The sequence below is a fragment of the Hyaena hyaena genome, unplaced genomic scaffold, assembly GCF_003009895.1.
Source record: "Hyaena hyaena isolate Hyena2069 unplaced genomic scaffold, ASM300989v1 scaffold_993, whole genome shotgun sequence".
Taxonomy (NCBI): domain Eukaryota; kingdom Metazoa; phylum Chordata; class Mammalia; order Carnivora; family Hyaenidae; genus Hyaena; species Hyaena hyaena.
The window spans coordinates 289,433-313,027 of record NW_024081626.1 but is presented as its reverse complement, the minus strand read 5'-3'; the positions used below and the strand labels follow the sequence as shown (position 1 = coordinate 313,027).

Below are 23,595 nucleotides of genomic sequence, written 5' to 3'. Positions count from 1 at the left end.
ATTTATTATTTATTTATTTATTTATTTATTTAGCTTCAGCTAAAATCATTTCCAGCTCAGTTAATGTTGGTTATTGAGATTGTTCAGTTTTTATTGTGGTCTTTCTTTTGCAGTTTTTGTGGTTCTTGGAACTTGTATTGCAGTGCAGCTGGGGACAAACCCTGATTGGATGTTTTTTTGTTGTTTTGCTGGAACATTCATGTTCTATTGTGCACACTGGCAAACATATGTTTCTGGAACATTGAGATTTGGAATGTAAGTAATACTTAATGGTGATTTTTTTGGTATCCTCTTTCAGATATGGAGAATGTTGCTTTTACGTATCTCAGTATTAGGAATTGATCAAAGCACTAAATTAGTTTAGCAAATAGAAGTTTAAACCTCTCATTGTTATAGCTGCCTAGTGGTCTCTGTCTATCACACTGTTTAAAAGGAAATATTAGAACCTCCCAACCAATATTTTTAAAATAATATGTAAAGCAGTGGCACCTTCTCACTCTTACCCACTTGTCTTTCCCTCAGATAAATTCACTGTATTTTTCCTATATTTACCTTAACTCCATGTTTTATTTTGACATATGAAAATGCATTTTCAGGAAAGATTAGATAGCTTATGAGAGCAAAGAGCAACTCTCATCTATAAATATCATAGCTTAATTAGATTTTTCTTTTCGTGTTATTTATGAGTCTGCAAAAACCTAAGCTCTTGATAATTCAGTTGACATAAACACACCATATAGATTCCTACCACCAACAAAATGCCCAAGAATTTAAAAAATGAAATACAAACTCCTCTTAGACTCCGAAATGAATGGTTCCTACCTGTTGATCAGTACTTTTCCATAAATATTAATGAGTAAACTCATCTTAGAAAAAGGTAAAGGATGGAATTCACCAGCTGGTGTTTAGTTGTCACAGATCCGATTTACACTGCTCAAGTTAGTCTTATTTATTTATTTATTTATTTATTTATTTTGTGGTGTAGGATTAAAAGAGAAAGAACTTGAGAAAAGACTGTAAATACTTCATGAAATACCCAAATAAAATCCCTGATTGCAAATGATAGAACATCTTAACCTAGTCTCTTTAAGATGAATCGTTAATGGATATTTAAATTTTAGATCCCTAATAAACTTGGTTTTCTAGCACTTGTAGGAGCCAAATGCACAGAAATTCAACTGTTCCTTGCAAATTCAGTTCGAATGATTTTTGCTATGCTTATTTAAATAGAACTTAAGATGTTCTTAACTTATGACAGTAACAATAATTATTAATATTTTGGACGTTAACTAAAAGACACATCCTGGAAGAACTTCATAATAAAGGGTTAGAAGACATGTTTAAGGCCCATGTTAAGGTAATACCCTTCAGTGACAATAGTATACGTGCATATCCAATTGAAACTCGTATGCCTGTGCATTCATCAGGTTATAAAATGATCGTGCTCAGGAAATATTGTAGATTTCTGACACACACAAAAAAAGCAGGAATTGGAAAATACTATGTGCAGATGTTTTTTCAAATTGTTTTTATGGCCTTTATCTCAATAATGTTTTCATAGTATTACTCTGCATTGGTAAAACCACAAAATATAATGGACTTCTAAGATCACTTGGTTTGCCCTAATTTAGTTTTAATTTTTAGTGATGTGACTGTTTTCAAAAATAGCAGAACTTGTAATATCTGGATTTGACAGTTTGTTTCAGTGGTTATTATCTCATAGTTAACTTGCAAGCCCTTATTTTGAAAGTTTATTTATCATCAGCCCTAATGAATTCTCTTTCCCTTTCAAGAAAGCAGCACCACCCATGTGTATGGGAACTGAAGGAAGGAGAGAGGGTGAACCATGGAAGTAGGGGAAGAGTAAATAGACAGTGTTTTTAGGAGTGATTTGATAGCACAGCTTTCCACCTGCTAGTCTTAGAATGTGCTTTGTGGTGTATTCCTTTGATAAAATATATACTTAGACAATGGTGAGCAGTTCCATATTGTCAGACCAACGATGCCTGTAAAGGAGTGGGAGGAGAAGATAAGGCTGGAGAAGATCCAGAAAATCAGGGGATTTCTATGTCCTGCCAAGAAATATGAGCTTTTTTCCTGAATCTGTGGGGAGCCTTTGCAAAACCTAAAGCAGGAAAATGACAAAAGGACAATTTCGAAAGAGCATTCTGGCAACATTCAAGGGGTGAATTGGCATGGGCTGTGACGGGAGGTAAGGAGGCCCTGTAGGAGTCATCAACATAATTAACATGAGGAATGCTCACACCCAAACTAGAGTGACGAGTGACAACAGTGCTACCAGAGATGAGGTCATAGTCTGGAGAGAGGCTTCACAGGTAAAACTGTAGGACCTGATCTCTGCATATGGGGGATGAATGAGTGAGCAGAGACTGGAGCAGCTCCCCGTTCCCTCCTTAGGTGGCTGGATGGGAGGCGGAGAGAGGCACCACAGGCAGAAGAACCGATGTGAAAGGGAGAGTTCTATCCGAACATGTATGTCAGGGATTTTAGACGCCCAGATAGAACGAAAATAGCTTAGGAAACTTAGAAAGCAAGCTTAGAAAGAAGGCTACGAGAATTATTGAACAGCCAGAGGAGGCATACCAGAATGAAAAGCCAGAAATTTCAAAAGAGAACAACGCTAAATGCTGCCAAGACTCAAAATGAGGACAGAAAATTGTACACTAAATTTGGCAGTATGAGGCCATCCAGAGTAGTGAAAGGGTAGGAGCCAGATTGTAGGGGATGAGAAGTGAAGGGAATGAATAAGCCCACGGTTAGTACGGGTGACTTACAGAATGTGTGGCTGTGATGGGAAGGAGCAAGGCATCTAAGAAAGAACACAGGTGCAAAGGAAGACGGGTTTTGTCTTTACACAGAAGAAATTAACTAGAGAAGAGACGGAAGATACTTGGGGGAGAAAAAAGAGAGACGGATCTGTGGAGCCAGACTGATGAAAATGCAGGACAGGCAGAGGGACTAGGTGGGAGGACACCGTCCCATGGGGACTATAGTGCTTCCTTGTAATAGTGTGAAAACGGAGACAGAAATATTGGAGCCAGTTTAAATTTCATATCTCAATTTAAATTACACATCAGTATTACAAGGGATTGGTTTTGATTTGGAAAATTGAATATGATTTTCTGAAATCCTGCATTCATATTAAGGCAACACTATTTCTCTTTTAAAATAAAAGCAGGTCTCAACATTCAAAGAAATGTGCTGCAAGTCCTTACATGTAAAGAGATGTTTTTCAAAATACCAATGTAATGGAGGCATATGGGGTAACAGAGAGATTCCCAAAGAAGTTTTAAAAATGCAAAGTTTATTTGTACGGAGGAGGAAGTCCAAATTTTATTTAATTAGAAAAGAATGAGATAAGCTGTCAAATGTAATTTGACTGGAGAAATTTTTTTAAATCCCTTACTTTCCTACTCATTTTTTGAGAAAAGTGAAAGCAGCCCTTAGGCATCTTAGGAATTTTATTTTAAAATCTTCTTATTTATTTTGACATTTATGCACAAATGAAAAAAATTGCGAAGATTTCTTTTTTATATAAAATCAATTTAGGTTGTTGTGTGTTTAATAACCATATAGGATATTTGCCAATTAAGAGATCATTACTTGTTTTCCTTAATCTCCTAATGTCACTAATTTTAGTTACTATTAAGTTTGTTCATATCTTGACCAAAAATAGGCACCACAGCTTAATTCATTTTTAACTAAGTAATTTCCATTCAAAATCAGATATTATGAGAAAGCCAATGTGTTTTGGATATACCATCTCTGATATTATGAGCTAAATCTTCCAGCATTTTGCTCTGATCATAGCTGAAAGCTGCCATGTACAGAGACTATTAGTACCTGTTATATCTAGACAGACCCCTGTCCTGACAGTGCTTCTGGACCAGGCAAGTAGAGGTCTGATAGAGATGAGTACTGCTCACTGGAACCCTTCTAGACCCAGCTTAGCCTGTGAGAATTTTTACTAGCTTGAATTTGAAAGAGTGGGGAGGGAAATGGGCTCAGAGGCTAGAACTTCACAGAAGGATTGGGTTGGTGGAAGAAAAGAATTTTGAATTGAAGTTCATTTATAAATATTTGTAAAATATTCTTTAAAATGTTTGTGGGTTATACTAAATGAAAGAGTTCACATTTCCTCTCTTAAGCCTTAAACACTATGTATCTAGATTTTTAAGATCTATAATTTGTAGATGTATATATAGAATCATTTTTATAAGTTAAATGCTTAGAAACTCTAAACAATCTTTAATAAAACTGTTTATGCAAAATACTGACCTTAAAAAATTCCTCCACACTGTGAAAGGTAAAACTCTTACTTAAATTATCATTTCATAAAGAAAAAAAACTTTTCACAAGTCAGAAAATGAAATAAATTATAATAAATTGAACTAGATCAGTATATCTTGCCTCAAGTGTTATCTCCAAATTATTGTCTGTGTATCAGCTTGAGGAAGGCGCAGAACTTTCATTTCCTAATTTGTAAGTCAGAGTTTTGGATTCGATGGTATCTAAGGTTCCTTCTGTGAGTCTGTTAATTTTACAGATGTTATTTCCAGTGTACTTATTATTTATAATTATAGCAGACAGAGTATTTAGTACACTTTTCAATCCATGCTTCTAGTGTTTCACATTTACATTGGCTAAAACTATGTAAATACATAATTTCTGACTTTTTCTTCTCTAGTTAAATGAAAAAAGTTAATAGGCTATGTATTCTACTGGTAGTCTGGCAAATCCAGTTCAATTCTTACCCAAGAAATCTCTAAAGAATTAGTATTTGCAGACATCATAATAATTAAAAACTGTTAATGTTATAATCTAAACTGTCCATTAATGTATAATCCACTTTTTGTGGATTAAGAATTAGGAAGCTTCCTGTTAAATGCCCAAATAGGATATTTGTATCTTTAAAAGTTTAAGACTTAATCACATGAACTAATAACTATCAAAGATTTTCCTTTCAGTTTCTAGTTGCCCTGTGTATTTTTTGTTAATAAGTCATTCATTTGGACTGTGCCTGTTTTAATTTTATCAAATTGTTAGAGATAAGATCTTAAAACAACTGTTTATGTTAATGTAAAGCGTAGATTCCAGTTTGGACTCTCAGATCATCAGGTAAAATCGTAGACCTGTTTCTATCACCTTTAGCATTCCTCAGTTCTTAATTTTGATCACATCATTTTGATTTGAAGTCTGTTCTATACTGCCACTCTTTTTGTCAACATCCTTTAGTGATCGAATTACACGTATGACTTATTTTGACCACTAATAAGCTAATCCAGTATAGTAGAGAGTTATAATGCTGGTAAGGAATTAAGGGAAGAGAAAGAGGAAAAGGTTAAAATTCTGGACTAGAGATGATCAGGAAGCAGGCCAAGGAGCTGACCAGTTTGATTTTGTTCTAATCATATCTAAAAATGTCAGTTTCCCCTTGCCCTTTTCATGTACATGTGCTAATTTTACTGAAGAGCAGAGGCAGGAGCATGATGAGATGTGGGTCAGTGAAGGGGTATGGGATGATTAGTGGTCTTTCAAACACATGAATGACTGTACACTGGGGCTTCCGGAAGCACTCCTCTCCACAGAGAAGTCTGGATAGGTTCTTGCGCTGAAGGGACCTGTGCACAGCTAATGTGATTGCTTGGCAAGTAGTCTTCACTACTTAGGTACTTAAGAATTAACTGGGTTTTTAGTTCTAGTGTTTCCAGCTGCCTGTTTACAAGTCATTTATTCAGTGTGTTAAGGTTTGAATTTTTAAACTTTTTTTCTGTTTTGGTTTGGGTAAAAAATATACATGTTTGCATAAGGATAGTAATAGTACTGTATAAATTGTGTTATTGAATCTTTAGATGTCTTTATAAGGGGAATGCTACTTTTTAAATGTTTTTGCTACCTATAGGGCTCTTTGGCAAAAGCTCTGAGTAAAGTTATTTTGAAATGTTTGTTTCCTTATGCATAGATTCGATGTTACAGAGTCCCAGATCATAATTATAATATGCCAGCTTCTCACAGGAACCCTGGGACCTTGGTTCTGGAACTTCACGGTAACTGCTAGAATATTCATGCTGTCCAATGAACAGTGGCGTGAACTCAATAAAGACAGCACCTTTGTCATGCACAGACTAATTAAAATACAAAAAATAAAAAGTCTCCTGGTGGTATTTCACAGACAAACAGGTTATTAGAAAACAAATAATTTTAATATATATAGGGCAATAAAAATCCACCCTATTAAAATTTTTTGAAAATAATATTCCTGGTGATTTGATGCTAAAAACAATTATCTCTCACCCTACTGTACATAATATCATTTTTGCTCTATGTAATATTTTGAAAGCAAATACCTTTCCACCATTAACTAGAATTTTTTTTTTTTGGTACTTATATTTTGAAAACAGAATAAAGCAAGCAGAGTTTCCCTTTAGATAAGTAAGTTGAGAAGATACTTAAGAGTAATGTAGGAAAGATTCTGTTTATTCTCTTAACTCCTTTAGAATATTCTTTAAGCAATCTAGTACCAATTCTGCTTCTGTTTTCTATGATCTTAGTTTTTTTCAAAATTAATGCTAGAAGCTATTCTCATTCCTATTTGTATTGTTTACTGTTTTCTTCTCCTTATTGTGCTTTTAAAACTAAGTATCCTTTGCTTTTCATGTTACCATACCATCTTTTGAATAGCTTCCTTTTTCAGGTTTGTTTTGTTTTTAGTAAACACATATTTCCTTTAATTAATGCCGAGTAAATAATACATCTTTTTTTCTCTCATGTTAAAATTATAATTCAGACTTTAAGACTTCTAAAAGTTCAGAAAGATTTGTTAGAAATAGTTTCCCGGTAGAATAGTCCAAAATCTTTCACACTTTAGTATGAAAGGTTTATTCACAAGAAAAGTAGAGCTTAAATTCCATTTATTTTGTGGTTTAGGGAGTTTTTGGGAACTGTTCATAGGGACACCTAACAGATTGTTCTAGCAATACAGGGCCACATTCGGTTTCCTATATTGAATCCTCATGCCCCAAAATGTTTCAATAATGTGATAGAAATAGTAAGTCTGGTAGCAGAGTTCTTTCTGAAAGGTATCTTGCACCACTGTAAATCCAATTATTCAATGGTGGAGACATCTTTGGGGACAGATTAATAGTGAGGGATAGTCTACATCTTTTTTTCAAAAGAACTTAGACATTGGAGAATATTGAAAAGTGCTGTAGTCATGATTTAGAAGCAAAACAAAAGCCATTTTCATTTTAATTTTACAATGTATTTGCATGATTATTTGTGGGAATTCTTCCTGGGGTAGAATAATGTTCACAGTTCAAAATGTCATTTTTTTAGCACCCCTCTACCCATAACCTGTCTTCTGGTTCTTTCACCAAAGACCTAAAACTTTATGCTCACTGCAATTGTCTAGATATATATTTTAGATGACTCATTTATTATTTTTAATTGTACTCACCGAAGGTGTTTTCTCCTAGTGTTCTTCGTGAAATTAAATTAATAGTCAGGATATTGACTATATTACTTTCACCTTGTTTGTCTATGATTGAAAAAATACCTGTATTTATAGAACCTTTCCTATTAATGTCTTTCTAGAAACTAGTGCATTTCAGTTTTAACATCCTGAAAAATCTTTTGGAAATCCTTTCTTTTACTAGTTGCTATCTTGCAGAGATTCTTTTTTTGCTTTTAATATTTGTTGCTTTAACTGATTGGATCATTACAGTGAGACTGTCAGATGTTTCTCTGTGGGGTTTTCCTTTCCTTTTTTTTTTTTTTCAAAGTTTAGGAGAGAAGTATGCTTAAGAAAAAGAGTTGTTCATTATAATTTGTTTCCAATTTAACTTATTAGCATCTAAACTTTGAATGCTATTGCCTGTTGTTTTCTACCATTTTATGGGAAGTTGTGTCCCAATACAAGAAACATCATCCTACATGGACACCTTAGTGATAACAAGGTAAAAACGTAGGACAGATGTGTACCCCAGTTGATTAGTAAACTAAAAATTAGAGTTTTAGTTCCATATAGGTACACTTCCAATTCCTTTTAAGGATCTGCCACCGATGACCTCCGTAACCTTGGAAAAGTCCATCAACCTGTCTGACTGTCCTCATCTATAAAATGGTGGCAATAGTTCCTACCTCTTCGATAGTTGTGAAGATTGAGAGAGTCAAAATGCTAGCTGTAGTGACTGGCACATAATAGTGTTCATTACGGCTATTACTTTATTGATTTTAAGACCTGTGTTAGTAAGTCCTAGCAGTTGTCAGGTTTCTTCCAGAATTGATTGTGGTGGTTTGAGAGGAAGAATAGGTCCATGATCCCTTCATTTAATTTCATCAAGATTATTACTAAATGAGGTGAAAAGACTCTCCTAATTCTTCTGTTTCCAAGGGTGATAAGGGTAGGCTGTCCCCTGAATTGTGAGACCTAAGCTTTAGCTCTTCTTAGAGGACTTCTTATATTCTAGCCTTTGGCTGTTTTCTCTTCCTAGTCAAAAATCACTGGATGGGTTGTTGTTGCAGGTAGTGTTCTTTAGTCTTCTCAGATAATCTAAAGATCCATGTAGTCCTTCAGGTGGTAGATAATATGATTTTAAATAATTCAGCTTATTTCAAAAATAGATGCTTAGACTTTCTCTGTCTGTAGCACTTTTTTTTGAGAGAGAGAGAGAGAGAGAGAGAGAGAGAGAGTGTGTGTGTGTGTGTGTGTGTGTGTGTGTGTACACGAACAGGAAAGGACAAAGGAAGAGGGGAGAGAGAGAAAAGAGAGAGAGAGAGAGAGAGAGAGAGAGAGAGAGAGTGTCAGTCAGTCCCAAGCAGGCTCCGTGCTGTCTGCGCAGAGCCCAGATCAGGGATTGATCCCATGACTGTGAGATTATGACCTGAAATCAAGAGTCAAATGCTTAACTGACTAAAATACCCAGGTGCCCTATAACACTTGATTTTAAAATACCATAGTTATCATTCAGCTGTTTGGTTAATGTTACTTAACACTAAGCTTTCCATGCCCAGATTGTCCCTTATTAGGTGTAGGAAGTAAAATATTGGAAGGCAGTATGGCCAATTTCTAGGCCAGTCTTGGTTGCAGTCTACCAAGACTTCACCTCACCCGTGCATGGTATTTCTGGTATAATAAATGTTCTGATCATGCAGAAGTTCTCTAGAACTTAAGATCCATTTACAAGTAAGTACAAATCTGTAAGTAATAACGATCTAATTCTTGAATAGGATTCCAGACACCTTCAGTGGATGTCTTTTTAAACAAAATTCTTCTTTTTAAATAATAAATAGCTCACAAGTCAAATCATACAAATCTGGGTTTCCTTGACATTGTGAATTTAGCCCTAGTGCATATTCTGTATTAACTAAGCTAACAGCCAACCCAAATTATAACACAATTACATTTATTATGTAGAGTTTAACAACAACAACAAAATTACATTTATACGTTAACTGCAAATATACCTTTGAATGCGTATGTCACACATATAAGAAAAATAGATTAACTTGTATTAGAGTGAGTGGAAAGACATAAAAGTGTCTGGGAAAAGATGATTAACACGCTTACCAGCTTTCACAGAATGTCATTTAAATCCCGTCACATCCCCATTATTCCTGAGTCTTGTTGGAATTCAAACCAGATGAATTTGTTAGGTATCTCTCTCAAAACTGAACAGTAAAAATTAGACTTAAAATAGAAATTTTCTTCATAGTCAGTTAACTTAGGTAGTATGAGGTTGCTATACCCCTTAATCACTTTTTAAGCCTGTGATTCTGATGTAATAACTGATCTAGGCTGCCTTTCTGTTGTGATGAATACTCCCTGAATTCCTCACTCCCAACTAGAGAGATTTTCTGTTCCCTGTTGAGAAGTTAAAATTATTCCTATTCATTTAACATACCATGATCTCTTTACCTCTTAGTCAGTAGACCATTAAGATGTTGTTAGGAGTGATGGGCCCAGGGGATTTATTGGAAATATTCAAAGTTAATTTGACCGCCACACTTACAGCTTCCCCATCAAAAGAATGGCAGAGCTTAGGCTCCACAACTAGTTTGCTGCTTCCATTTTTCTTAAGTGACAGCCATTAGAATGTTGTTTGTGGCTGGCTTGTTGTAGTAATTTGAGTGGATTATACCTGGCAATTGGGCAAGTTCTTTCTGTACTTTGACAACCTCTACTAAAATAAAGTAGAAATGGGAAATTATTTAAAGCAAAACAAGTCAGGATATTCAAATACCTTCATGGTTATAGAAAATTAAGTGTATTATCATCTGATTTTCCCCCTCTGAAACTTTTAGGCTGTGGAAATCTAATGCTGTAGATAAGAGATTTGTTTTCCCATATGTCTTTTAAAAAACCACTCTCGTGTTTTAGATGCTCCTTTACCACATCATTCTTTGTATCTTGAAGGGCTTATTTTTTTATGTAGTTCTGGAGGATGATTTTTTGGTTTTTTATTTTTGAGAAGTCCAACATTTGGGAATTTTCCACCCATGTTATTATTTTGAAAAGAATAATAAGGAAGTGACTACAGAAATGCCACATTCCTGCCTTTCCATAACATTCTCCTTTCTGGATAACTGTCTTCCCTCCTCAGCCAAAAGGAGTAAAATGAGCCCCCTCCTAACGTATGTTAGCATAAATTCATCCACTAGGAGACTTCTCAGTGGGAAGGTAGGAAAACAGTCTGCCTTATAACCAACTCTTTTCTAAGTAGAATCATTGATTCTTTTGTTCATTGACTTCTGCCACCTGTCCCCCTTAGTTCCCTTAGTTCCTGTCTCTAGGGATGGCCTCTTCCTGCACCCTTCTTCACTGACAGTCAAGATTAGAGCAACACCTCTAGGAGTGGGGATAGGCAGTTCTCATGATTCAGAGCAGGAGGGTCTCGTCCGGGAGTACTGAGTATTCCTCTACATCAGATAAGCAAACAGGAAAAAATAATCTTAACTGCCTATAACTGGTAAGTAAGTTTTCCCTGGCTTTCCCTCCTAACGTTAAGGCATTGTTGATCTAAATACAATCACAGTATCTGAATGGTTTAGAAATTTCTATCTTCTACAATTTTCAAACAGGCTAATCCATAAAACTTGCCCTAGGAATCCTAGTCTGGGCTTTATAAAGATCTTTCATGTTTCCCATTCTCTTTTACATTCATCCAAGGTACAAAGATTAATTGCATGAGGTTCCCTCCACTTTTATTTTGTAATTCTATACTTCTGGCCCTTCCCCTCCCAAAAGGCTACTTCATATATCCAGCAAAATGTTGTAAGATGTCTGCCCTCCTCCACCCAAGACAGAGTCGATCATCTTTGACACCTGCTTAGTCTCCTGAATCTGCTACTGAGCGTAATTCCCCTTATTGGCAACACCACTCCTCAGGTCAGCTCTACAGATTCATTCAGTCCATTTTTTCCCAATAAATGTGTATGTAAAGATAACTACATCACTATATGTTTGCAACTTAATAAGCTTCTGTTCAAAAAAAAAATCTTGAGCAAACAAAGCTCAATTTTTTTTAGTTGTGTGAGACTGGTATCAACTTAGTTATTTATTATGGGCATGCAAGCTTGCATATTTAGCTCACATTATATGTTTTAAGGGTCAGTTTTAGAAATGGGGGCTCCATTCTGCTCTGAGAATTGAATCCCCTTGCTGTTGTTGATAACTATTTTTCTTAGACTAATTTTTTTTAAAAAAATTTACCTTAATAAATTATTCACTTTGTTTAAAACTAACATAATAAAAAAAAACGTATGCAGTGTATGGTCTCCTTCACATCCTCCTTTCCCAGCTGTCCATTCCCACACTGTCCTCTGCAGTAGGTAACCACTCTTCTGAGTTTATAATGCATCCTTCCAGAAATTTGTTATGTAATTACTGGCAAAAATAAAGACAGAATATTATTTTTTCTTTTTTACACGCACACACACAATAGAATTTATACGTTCTGCAACATTTCTTTTCACCTAATATATCTGTGATATTTTTCCGTATCACTGAAGAGCAACCCACTATTTTTTTAAAGCTACCAAATATTCCATTGTATGAAAGTACCGTAATTTCAGTAACTGTTCCCTCTTTGAAGGCTATTTCAAAAACTTTGCTCTTACAAATAATGCTGTAATAAATAACCTTGTACAAACATTTTGTGCAAGTATATCTGTAGGACAAATTGTGAGATAAAATTCTCACAATTCTCATTTTGGATCCAATAATCTGGATAATCTCAAAATTATATAAAGTGCTAGTCTATAGAAGGAAAAGAATGTCAATTTGTGCCTTGCTCCTCAATCTTTTTGTCCATACTCTTTTTTTTTTTTCAGACTTTCAGACTTCTAATTTCTACTGCCCTGTTTTTGTTCCAGGTTTGTCTTTTCTTGACTGTAAGATCATTTTCAGCAACCTCAAACTAATTCTTGGCTGCTTTTCAGTTCTTCTTTCCAGAAATCTTAGGGTAGTTCACCTAATAAGCATAAGAATTTGATTGAGAACTGGGTGTAATTTTTTTCACACCCCTACCATGAAAGGCATTAAATATAACTAAAGGGCAGTAAGTTTTATAAGATCTAAGTAATTTATATTGCTTTAGTAAAAACTCACCATTTCCTCTATGTGGCACTATAAAGCCCTGGTTTCAAGATTTCATATTATATAGCAGTACAACGCAGTCCCCTCTGCTTGACACTCAAAATTTAATACACACATGCCCTGCCCCCACTCCTGCTCCTTTTTTCTTTTTTCTTTTTTTTTTTTTTTGGTGGGAAAGGTTAAGCTGTAGTTTCAGCCCAACTTCAATGAGTCTGAAATTTCCTATGGAAAGGAGGGGTTTTTATTGCTCTGTGAAATTCATCAAAATTAAATTAAAAGCCTCTGGATTTTATTTGATTTTGCTCATAACAAATTTTTGACACCTCCTTCTCCCCTTTCTTCAATATTTGAGATTTTTTTCTATTGTGCATGATAGAGGAATGCTGCTAAGCTCGCAAGTAATTAACTTGAAATTGTTTTGAGTAATTCTGCTTTTTTGGCTTTTTGTACCTAATCAGAATTGATGTGACTGAAGTGCAAATCTTCATAATAATCATGCATTTGCTGGCAGTGATTGGAGGACCACCTTTTTGGCAATCTATGGTAACTTTGTTCACATTGTGTATCCCACGTAATGCATGTTGTCTTTTGCTTGTGTTTTCTAATATAGGATAATCCAGTCTAAGGGTGATAAGTAAAACTATTTTACTCTTTCTGAAAATGAAAAGCCTCAGCAATGGTAGGACACAAACTTCTCTTTAGGTCATGGTGAATTTTACTACTTGGAGTCAGGTGGAACTTGAGGCCCATTGCAGGGCTATTGTTTTTTAAAGGCCATCTGAATTATTATTTGTCATCTCATTTTATATCCCGGAGACAGCGGATACTATAGCAGGTTAACCAATGACTAGATTAAATCAGGCTTATTTTCTTTCTGAGCTATAGGAGTCTACAATTTTTTTTATCATATGCTTAAAGCTGAATAACAGATTTGGGGTGGTAAATTAACCCCAAAACAGAATAAATGCTTATTGATATCGGTGCCATAGAATTGTTTTAACAAGCTAGGACCTTGATTTTCAACTTGACCTATAAACACACACATTTTTTCCACAAACTTCAAAAGAGGGTACATAACAGGGTTTAACATGCAAGCCAAGAACACAGGCTTAGGCACCAGACTGCCTAAGTTTGATTGGGCTCCACTGACATATGAACGTCGTCTGTTATCTAAGTCTCTGTGGCCAGGTTGCCTCCTCTGTAAAATGAGAACAATAATAGTACCTACTTAATAGAGTTATTCTTTTTTGTTAAACGAGTAATACATATAAAGCACATAGAACTGTGTGTCTCAGGTAATCAGCCCTCATTGAAAGCTGCCCTTACAATTGCCATATATTCTTCCAGACCTGAATCACAGTTGTCTGTACTCCCTGGCCCGGTTAACTTCTGATCATTACCACCATGCCTTCAGAATTGGCCATTCGTTTGGTGTGATCTCACCAAAAGATTTACTACTGCTAAACAAACATAATTCTTAAAAATCAGATTAATTTTAAGGTATATGGGAAATTTACTGAACAAGATCTTTCCCATACCTAATTCACTTTATGAGGGTAAATTAGATATTTGAGGAGGTGTCATTGACATACTTCTCTAAGTATTCATTACCAGAAATTAATTGTTCAATACCTTTTGTAAGGAGGATAGGGTTGTAAGGAGGGAGGAGAAAAAGGAATAAAACCAGTCCGTAGTCAGCCAGGAAAATTCTGAAGCTATCCAGTCATGTATGTAATATCATTCAAATTCACATCTTTCCTACACATGAGTCTCAAAAGCTAGTGGGGTCTTTAGTGAAATCTAAGCTATATTCTAGTGAAATCTTGGCTCCATAAATTCAGATATAGGTATACAGAGAGATACAGGGATATAGGGAGAGAATTTTCTTACTTCTGTTTTCCAGCAAGTTAAATATAGTTATTTTTATATACATAGCTGACCCCTGAACAACACAGGCTTGATATGCAAGGGTCCAATATACACAAAGTTTTTTTAATAAATAGAGTACAGTACCATAAATGTATTTTCTGTTCTTTATGATTTTCTTAGTATCATTTTCTTTTGTCCAGCTCCTTTCCTGTAAGAATATAGTATATAATACATATATAAAATATGTTAATCAACTATGTTATCAGTAGGCTTCTGGTCAACAGGACAGTTTTGGGGGAGTCAGAAATTATATGCAGATTTTCAACTGCACAGAGTGGGGTGGGTAGGCACTCCTAACCCCCATGGTGTTCAAGGGTCAGTTGTATGTTGACTTCAATTTTTTTTGTATCTCTTGACTATATTATTATGTTCACAGGCTTTGTGTTTTATACCAAAGTGTCCCCTCCTCCAAAATTATTTTGAATATCTTAAATGTATATAAATTACCTATAAAGTTTCATCACACCAGTAACCAAAAAATGGTGACTTTTGGCTTGATCACTGCAAAGCAGGTCAGCGTCAGGTGTATATACCATATTATCCTTATCAGTATGGAAATAACATAAAGCATTATTGCAAATGAAGTTATAGACTGGATACATATATTTTTTTAGGTGGTGCCTGGCAGTGAATTTGCTTCAGGTACCCTTGTTACACCTTTTTCACTAGGATTTATATACATGAACTTAACAGAAGTGATGGGTTTTTTTTTCCCTTTTAAAAGGATCAAATAGTTTGTCCTATCTTTATTGATAATTAAGATAATATAATCATCCTTTTTTATTATGTTTTAAAAAGTAACCTTAGGAACTCTAAGATCCAAGACTGAAATAAAACCCCTGGCCCAGCAATCTAATTCCAGTAGGAGTGAAGCTAGGTAGAGAAATAGATACCCTCCCCCTCCCCAAGTGTTAGTGACCCTACTGTTACCATCATTTAACTGAAAGGGAAGGCCCTGACTTCTCTGGTGATATTTGGAGGCTGAAAGAAATATTCTGTGTTTTTTGAGCAATTCCCAGTACAGATTCCCATAACTGACCTGAGACCACTGTATTTTTTTCTTTTTACTTGACCCTATGGGTTCAATGCTGAATATGGTTTCAAGTTGCATTACATAGGTTTAAGAAAGATTACATGTAATACTTACACTGATTTGTGTGCCAAAATGGGGGGAAGATATCTGGTAGGGCCCACATGTCAAATTTTCATCTCTCTTGAAGTTGAGGGCATGAAATGGACATTGCTTTCCAAATCCTCATTAAAAAGCTTTTATTGATAGGAAACAAATTTATGGTTTAAAAAAAACAATGCAAATATCTTTATAAAACTGATTTCACAATATCAGCTCTTTTACAATGATAAGTGATTTATATCTGCAGCTTATGGATTACCCATTTCTTGCTGCTTTTTTTTTTCTTCAGAGAGGGGTTTTTACCAAAGTTTGTAATTAGTTGTGTTGGTTTGGGTTGTTTTTTGTGGTTTTTCTTTCTTTTGTTTTTTAAGGAAAAATTATTTTCATGCACAAAAGTATGTGCATGGGTTCACACATTGCAAGAAACAAAACAACAATCCATATTGTTGATTTTTCTGTATTGCTTTTCCCAGAAGAATATGTTCTTTTGGAATATTTTGAAACTATTTTATATCCTAACACTTTTTTTCTTTGTTTATTTTTGTTTTAAGGACAATTATCATCACCTTGAAAGGTGTAATCCCTGCATGGTTACTTTCACTGCTATTTGATTCTTTTTTTTTTTTTAAGTTTATTTTTGTTTATTTAGAGAGAGAGAAAGAGAGCATGAGTGGGGTATAAGCAGAGAGAAGGGGAGAGAGCATTCCAAGCAGGCACCATGCTGTCCCTGCAGAGCCCTATGCAGAGCTTGAACTCAGGAACCATAAGATCATGACCTGAGCCAGATCAAGAGTTTAATGGACTGATCCACCCAGAAGCCTCCTGATGTTTGCTTCTTTTAAATATAATAGTTGATTAAATGTATGAAACCATGAGATACCTTCTGGAATCAAGTGGTGAGACCACAGGTGATGTTTCATAATTCTTTAAGTGGAACTAAAGGCTTACTATATAGTATAATTTATTTGTGTCTCATTCCTTAGACTTAAGTATACTTAGACTTAAATAATTTAGACATGGTGATTTTTGTTAAATACTTGGTAGATGCTGTAAGTATTGTTATATTAAAGTTTGATGGAAATCACTTATATTCAAAGTACTTATAAACAAGCATTGCCACATTGTTTGGAAGAAGGTTAGTAGTATCTAACCTCAAAATGATACTTTGTGTTTCTCCTGAAATTTACAAAGCCCATAAGAACATTTTATTATGCCCTTAAGAAATCTAGCCTTAACAGTTTACTAATTGACATTCTATATTAATCCAAACTGTTGAATCAGAACGTGTCCATTGTAATCTGGTAAATCTGAGATCTAATAATTGCTTTTCCATCTCTAACATTATTTAAAATGAATTACATTAGATTGATATTATTTAGATGAGTAATTTGATAGCATGAATCCAGAGGGTTTTCCGCTGGCCATAGAGCAGACACCATGACCCAAGGGAGTTCTTACTTTTGCTAGTCTAGAAGACCCCGAGCTCTAATAAAGGCATGTTTTCAGTATAGCTTTCTTGTATTTCTGTAGAGTGAATGCATGTTAGCTGCCTTGGACAAGTTCCAAGAGGAGGAGGCCAGAAAGGGAAAGACTGGGAAAAAACAGAATGTGCCCACCCTCCCTGATCTTGGGTGGGAAGTGAAAATGGCAACACTTTTGGTGCTTTTTATAAATTGTTCAGTTGGTGCTGATTTTCAAGGGATTGCCTAATGAGTCTTGGGATCCTTTCATTCCAGCTCCCTCACTTTGCCTCAGGTTTTCTTGTAGCTAACATTCTTTTTCCTTCTTAATGTGGGGGCACAATGTGTCTTCTTATTCTCCCATAACAGTAATTCTACATAAAGGGTAAGAAAGGGAGATCTTAATCTTCATTCAACAAGTGTATATTGAGCACTTACAATATGCATGGCTCTAAAGAGAGTATAAAAATCATTGCAAACAAAATCCTACACTCAGGAACTTAGGGTTTGGTGTATATAGCTATTCTATATGATGGAAGTGGAGAGGGTCTTAAGAATGTTTATGACACTTTTGCTACTAAGTCTATAGCTTGCTTACTTATTTTATGGTTCAAGCCATTTACTAATTTGCCTGGCTTCTTTAATATTTCTGTTTACTCTTTCTTCTTTCAATAGCAACTGTTTCCATGAACCTATGGCATTTTCACCAAATTTTAATTATAGTTGTGGTAGTATTCAGTTCAGTTGTGGCACAGATGACTACTACGCCAGAGTTGGCCCTCATTTGATATCTTGGCCCTAATACAGGCATGCCCCTGTAATGGATGAATGCTTTGCTTCCTTTGAAATCTGAGGGAGTATAATATTTCCCCCACTACCATACAGGTCCTTTGTCTCTGGAGAGAAAAGGAAACTAGCCAGGGTATTAAATTTAATTCAGGTGCCTCAGATTAAGAATGTAATATCCCTAGTTTTCTGAACCAGAGCAGAAAAATCTTAGAGCTCAAAGCAACCATGGTGTTGATTTTCTCCTTTACTGTAAACAAGTGTTGAATTTGGGCTGTAGGGTTCAGAAATGAATTAGGGAAGGAAGAAGACCATTTAGGATGCCCCGTAAAGTTCTGGGCTTAATTTTTAAGTTGACCTACTTCATTTTAGAAAACTAAACAGTGCCACAGTACAACTTGAAATTTGAACAGTTGATTACAGTTTTGTTTTAGAGCTGTAGTTTTGCAAGAGGTCATAGAGTTGTGTAAACAAACTGAGTTCTCAAGAGTTTTGAAGAAATAGAGTATCTAAACATTAGGATTGTTGTCTCTACCAATTTTAGTTGGGTTTTATGTGTACAAAAAAATTAGGAAATGTGATATTTCCTATTTGGTTTTTAAATGGTAGCCCTAAAAAGTATAAACAGTTCTAATTAAAATGTTTTCATTATAAGAACTCATTGCCTATTAAACCCTGCGGGCTTCTGAAATTTTGTACCTATACTCTTTTGTTTCTGTTAATAGAATATATCATTTTATGTTGCTTTATTTTCAACCCATATTGGGCAAAATACGAGCCTTCAGAAAAGCTAAATGAGAGGTGCAAAAAGGAAGACAATTTTAAATGATTTTAAAAAGTTAGCACGAGCGTATTTCATTTTAAATGATGGATATTGTGCTTACAAGACTGAATACATGATCCCAGTGCATTCAGCCCCCCCACCTTAGGTAAATTAATCTGCATTTTCAGTATGCTTTTGTATTTTCAGTATGCTATAAAAATATATTATTTGCTTCTTCTGAGAATTTAACATGTTAAAATTTGGGATACACGATTGTACCTGCTTGGATGTGCTTGATGTCTTTTTTGCCCTGCATATGAATGTCTTCTTGGCTGCCCTCTGCTTTTTCTAGCTGCTTGTATCCTAACAGTGTGGAGTTGAGAGCTCCTCTGAGTACAGCCTTCGTCTTCCATTCTCTAGTTTGCATATTTTTTAATCCAGTTGCAAATATTTCTGGTCTTTTATGCTCCACACTCTCTCTCATAACAATTAGTAACAAACTACAGATTTAAAGGTAGAGTTCCAAAAATGTGCAAAGAAAAAAGCAAAGTACACTTCATTTATAAAAAGTCCAGAAGACAGTCCGTTCTACTGTTGCCAGACTTCTGGGATGCATTAGGTGAACTTTACTTAGCTTGTGACACAATAAAGTTAGATCAGTAATTTTTTAAAGGTTGGCGTGAGAAGTGAGATTAATTTCTACATAGCCTCGTCTCTTTGTTATATTGTTTATAATGAAAAGAGGGAAATGTTCATGAATTTAAGTATTTGCTAAACTGGAAGGGATGGAGGATATATGGGAATATGAACAAAATGTTGTATTTTCTTATTTCAATTTGTATATATTTTAATTGTTCTCTCTCTCTACCCATTAAAGATTCCAGTGCTGAATATCCAAATGAAAATTTTTCCTGCACTTTGTACTGTAGCAGGGACCATATTTTCCTGTACAAATTACTTCCGTGTAATCTTCACGGGTGGTGTTGGAAAAAATGGATCAACGATAGCAGTGAGTACTTCTTAAGATTCCCCACAATTGTTTGGTATTCAGTTACCAAAACTGCTGGCTGTCAGGCACCTGAGGTTCTTAAAAGTGTGAGTTGATCTGCCTTACAACAAATCCATGTTATATCTGACCACTCATGCCTCTCTTCCCTTTACTCTGCACAGGGAACAAGCGTCCTTTCTCCTTTTCTCCATATTGGATCAGTGATCACGTTAGCTGCAATGATCTACAAGAAATCGGCAGTCCAGCTTTTTGAAAAGCACCCCTGTCTTTATATACTGACGTTTGGTTTTGTGTCTGCTAAAATCACTAATAAGCTTGTGGTAAGCTCTGAAGTTTTTATTTGTTTTGTGTTTAACATTTATCTTATTTTGGTTCAGTGGCCCTAGTTTTCACCCCACAGCTTCCGAGCAGCTCTAGTTTGCTCTCCTCCAATCAAGATCCCTGGACATCAACATGGAAACTGTTCTCACTCTTCAGTGAAGCAACCACTGGAGGCTACCGGAAGCTTCTTGGACCACCACAGCCCTTCTTTCTGCTACAGTTTAATTTGGTGCTTTAGTTTATCGTCCTTCAGTCTCCATCGGTACACTCAAATTAGGGCTGTTAGTGAAAAGCATCTTTCGGGAGGGCTTAGTTGACATGGCCTGTCCCTTTGGTGTGTAGCTCTCTCACACATAATTCTTGCCATTTTTTTAGTTTTGAAAGTTCAACTTTTTATTCAGTATCGCTAAAAAATTCTTGAAACTTGCGAGCACAACTTGAAACTTGAGCACAAAACTGATTTACCATGTGGCTCACGGTTGCTCTAGTAATACAGTGCCTGCATCACGGATTCTCTTTTGTTTTCAGGTGGCACACATGACTAAAAGTGAAATGCATTTGCATGACACAGCATTCATAGGCCCAGCACTTTTGTTTCTGGACCAGTATTTTAACAGCTTTATTGATGAATATATTGTACTTTGGATTGCCCTGGTAAGTATTTTTCTGTGTCCTGTTTCATGATTTGGAAGCCACTAGTTTTCGTGTTTCTGTGGGTCAGTCCTGAAAGATAGATACTATAATTGTAATGATCTGGAGTGTCAGAAGACCATATTTATAGGACTTTGTAAGAGTTCCTGTGGCTTCATCTTTGAGCCATTTTTTGCATTATCCTTATTAGTCCTACATCAGGGCTCAAAAATTCCAGATTCCTGACTGTAAAGCAGGAACTGATATATTATATCCTGTGGGCCAATGGCCTGTTTTTATAAATAAAGTTTTATTGGAACACAGCCGTGGCCATTCACGTAAGTATTGTCTGTGTCTGCTTTCATGCTGTAGTGGCAGAAGTTGAGCAGCTGAGATGAAGATGGTAGGGTCCACAAAGCCTAAAATATTTACTGTCTCTCTGAGAAAGAGTTTGTTGATCCTTAGCATACAGGAAAAGTCTGTGAGGAAATGGAGGTATCAAATTGTATGGAATTGAAGACGTGTCTGAAAAGAAGGGAAGAAGGAAGCCACTCCTCCTTATTTTCAGGAAGCTTAGGGGTCACCTAAGCAGATCCTAAGAACCTGACACTCTCTTTTCCTTCCAGGTCTTCTCTTTCTTTGATTTGATCCGCTACTGTGTCAGTGTTTGCAATCAGATTGCGTCCCACCTGCACATACATGTCTTCAGAATCAAGGTCTCTACAGCTCATTCTAATCATCATTAATGACACACTTGGTGTTCTATAGGGAACTCGTGTGTTTTCTGCAGGAAAGAATCCGAACATATTAAGGAGAATGGGGTGGATAAGAACAAATATAATTTATAATAATCAATGTTGTATAACTTTTCTTTGTTATTAGTAACACTCCTTAACTATCCTGTGTGAGAATGGGAATTTCAAGTCCCATCCTGTAATCGTACATGTTGTCATACAGGGTTTGGCCCAAGGAATCATGCAGGAAAAATTGCCATGTGTTTGTAATTATCCTGGATTCAGAATAAAATTGTCCTGGGGAGCAGATTCCCAGTGGTGGAGATTTCTCATGTAGAATATTTGCAGGCCAAAAGATGGTTGCTTTATAATTTTAACAAATCATCATCTTTTAGTGACATCCTTGTTTAGTCTCTTCTCAAGCTTTCTTTCCTAAGGAGCTCAGCTTGTGGCACAGATATATCCCACTGGCTTGTGCGATGGAATTAGTGATAAAGACCTTGAATTTGAATTGAAAGGTTTCCTATCTTTACATTGCTGAGGAGGTAATTTTTTTATTGCTCAAGAAATGGTATATCTCATGGGCTTGGGAAATCCTGTTAGCATGCAGAATAATGTGGTAACTTTGTTGATCCATTTTATTTTTTTAAATAAATATATGACCTGAAAGCCAGCCTTTCTCTCAGTTTTCTTCAGTGGAAAGATAAACTAAGTTTTAATGTCATTTTTTAAAAATTTAAGCAAAATTTCTCTTCTTTAATAAATAAGGAAATTTGGTCAGCTGCTTTGTCATTATGTGTTCTGCGATCTTTCTGTTCTGTTTAACTTGAGACATAGAACTGTCTTCATGTTCCCTCATTTTTTGTTGTTGTACTTGTCACCCTTCAGATTATAAATCTTTTAGGAATCTCAAACCCTTCCCCAGAATTTTCAGTGAGAGACGCTGCGGCCTTCCCGGGCAGTTATTGAAAAATGGTACTCCTGTTCTGGCTCCTTGGTATGCTTCAGTTTGAGATGGGAGACAGCTGCCTTCAGTGACTATAAGCCAGACCTGTTACCATGTATGTACATAGTCCAGTTGCTTGAATGGAGGGGAACAGCAGAAAAGAAACTAGTGGTATCTTCTTATTGATGTGTATTGATTCTTATTCATTTGTATCTGTACCACCCTGTTGCTGTAATCATGGGTAAACAATGGCTGCTCTGCCTCAGCAGGGCGTCGCAACTCTGCTTTCTTGCACTTTTGGTGCTTCCATTAATCCCATGTAATCTTGAGTAGCAGTGACAGTGAAACCTTCAAGTTCTTTGCTAGACTGTAGCAGTAGAGAGAAATCTCTCATTATTTTTGCTTGCTAGCAACTTCTCCAGCATCTGGGGTAGTTTTGAAAGTTAGGGCAAAGCAGGAAAAAGAAGGAAGGATAATTCTACTTATTTGGCACAGTTACACCTACCACCTGCCTTGAGTAGTACAGTAGACACAGCAGATGTTAATTACCTACAGTGGAAATTGAGGTCTGCAGAGAGGCTAAGTGACGTACCAGTGTCATATAGTGGTGACTTTTTCCAAATAGGGAGTAGACTCCATATCTTCTGAATCCTGGGCCTGTGTTCTCTCCTCACACCCTAGTAGGTTTTGATGGGCTAAAGCTGCAAACCCAGCTGCTCAAATCTTTTTCAGCATAAAGGGAATCTGAAAAATGCTCAGATATTTCATGTTTGCTTCCTTAGCCCCCAGGTACATCATCAGACGAGGGGTACATTTATAGTCAACCTCAGCTGGCCCCGCCTCTTCTTGTGATCCTATACCTAGGTATCAGAGTCACCTGAAGGAGCTTTAGAAATTACAGGTTTCCAGGTCTATCTCGAGAGATGATTTAGTAGATTTGGGATGAGGCCTCAGAAAGTAATTTCAGAAGCTTCCCAGGATTCCAGTCTGTGTTCTAAAACCTTTTGAGGTACAACTGGGTTTAGGAACCACTCCTGTAAACTACCTAAAAAGATGCACTGACTCTTAGAACCTGTGAAGAGTAGCAGCATCGCTACAGGTGGTGGGTGGACAGTGGGACATCTGCCAACTGCAGCGTGTGTCTGTGCTCCTCACAGGAAATTACATTGGCTTTAACTTCAGTTTGGTCACCCCAGCCCCCTGCCCCACCCTCCAAAAACATTTGTGTTCTTTGTGTAGAATTCAGGGGCCTCTGAGGGTCGCACTCAT

At 36.0% G+C, this 23,595-nt stretch overlaps 1 protein-coding gene across 1 annotated transcript in view; it reads left to right on the top strand.

Moving 5' to 3' along the window:
* CEPT1 (choline/ethanolamine phosphotransferase 1) overlaps positions 1 to 21,703 on the top strand; it is a 36,951-nt gene extending 15,248 nt beyond the window's left edge. The window contains exons 4-9 of the mRNA XM_039221655.1: positions 114 to 255; positions 13,075 to 13,159; positions 19,564 to 19,695; positions 19,857 to 20,015; positions 20,545 to 20,670; positions 21,273 to 21,703. Coding sequence (XP_039077586.1) covers positions 114 to 255; positions 13,075 to 13,159; positions 19,564 to 19,695; positions 19,857 to 20,015; positions 20,545 to 20,670; positions 21,273 to 21,392 — 764 coding nt within the window. The 3' untranslated portion in view covers positions 21,393 to 21,703. The remainder of the gene's footprint in view (positions 1 to 113; positions 256 to 13,074; positions 13,160 to 19,563; positions 19,696 to 19,856; positions 20,016 to 20,544; positions 20,671 to 21,272) is intronic.
* The last annotated feature ends 1,892 nt before the right edge of the window (positions 21,704 to 23,595 follow it).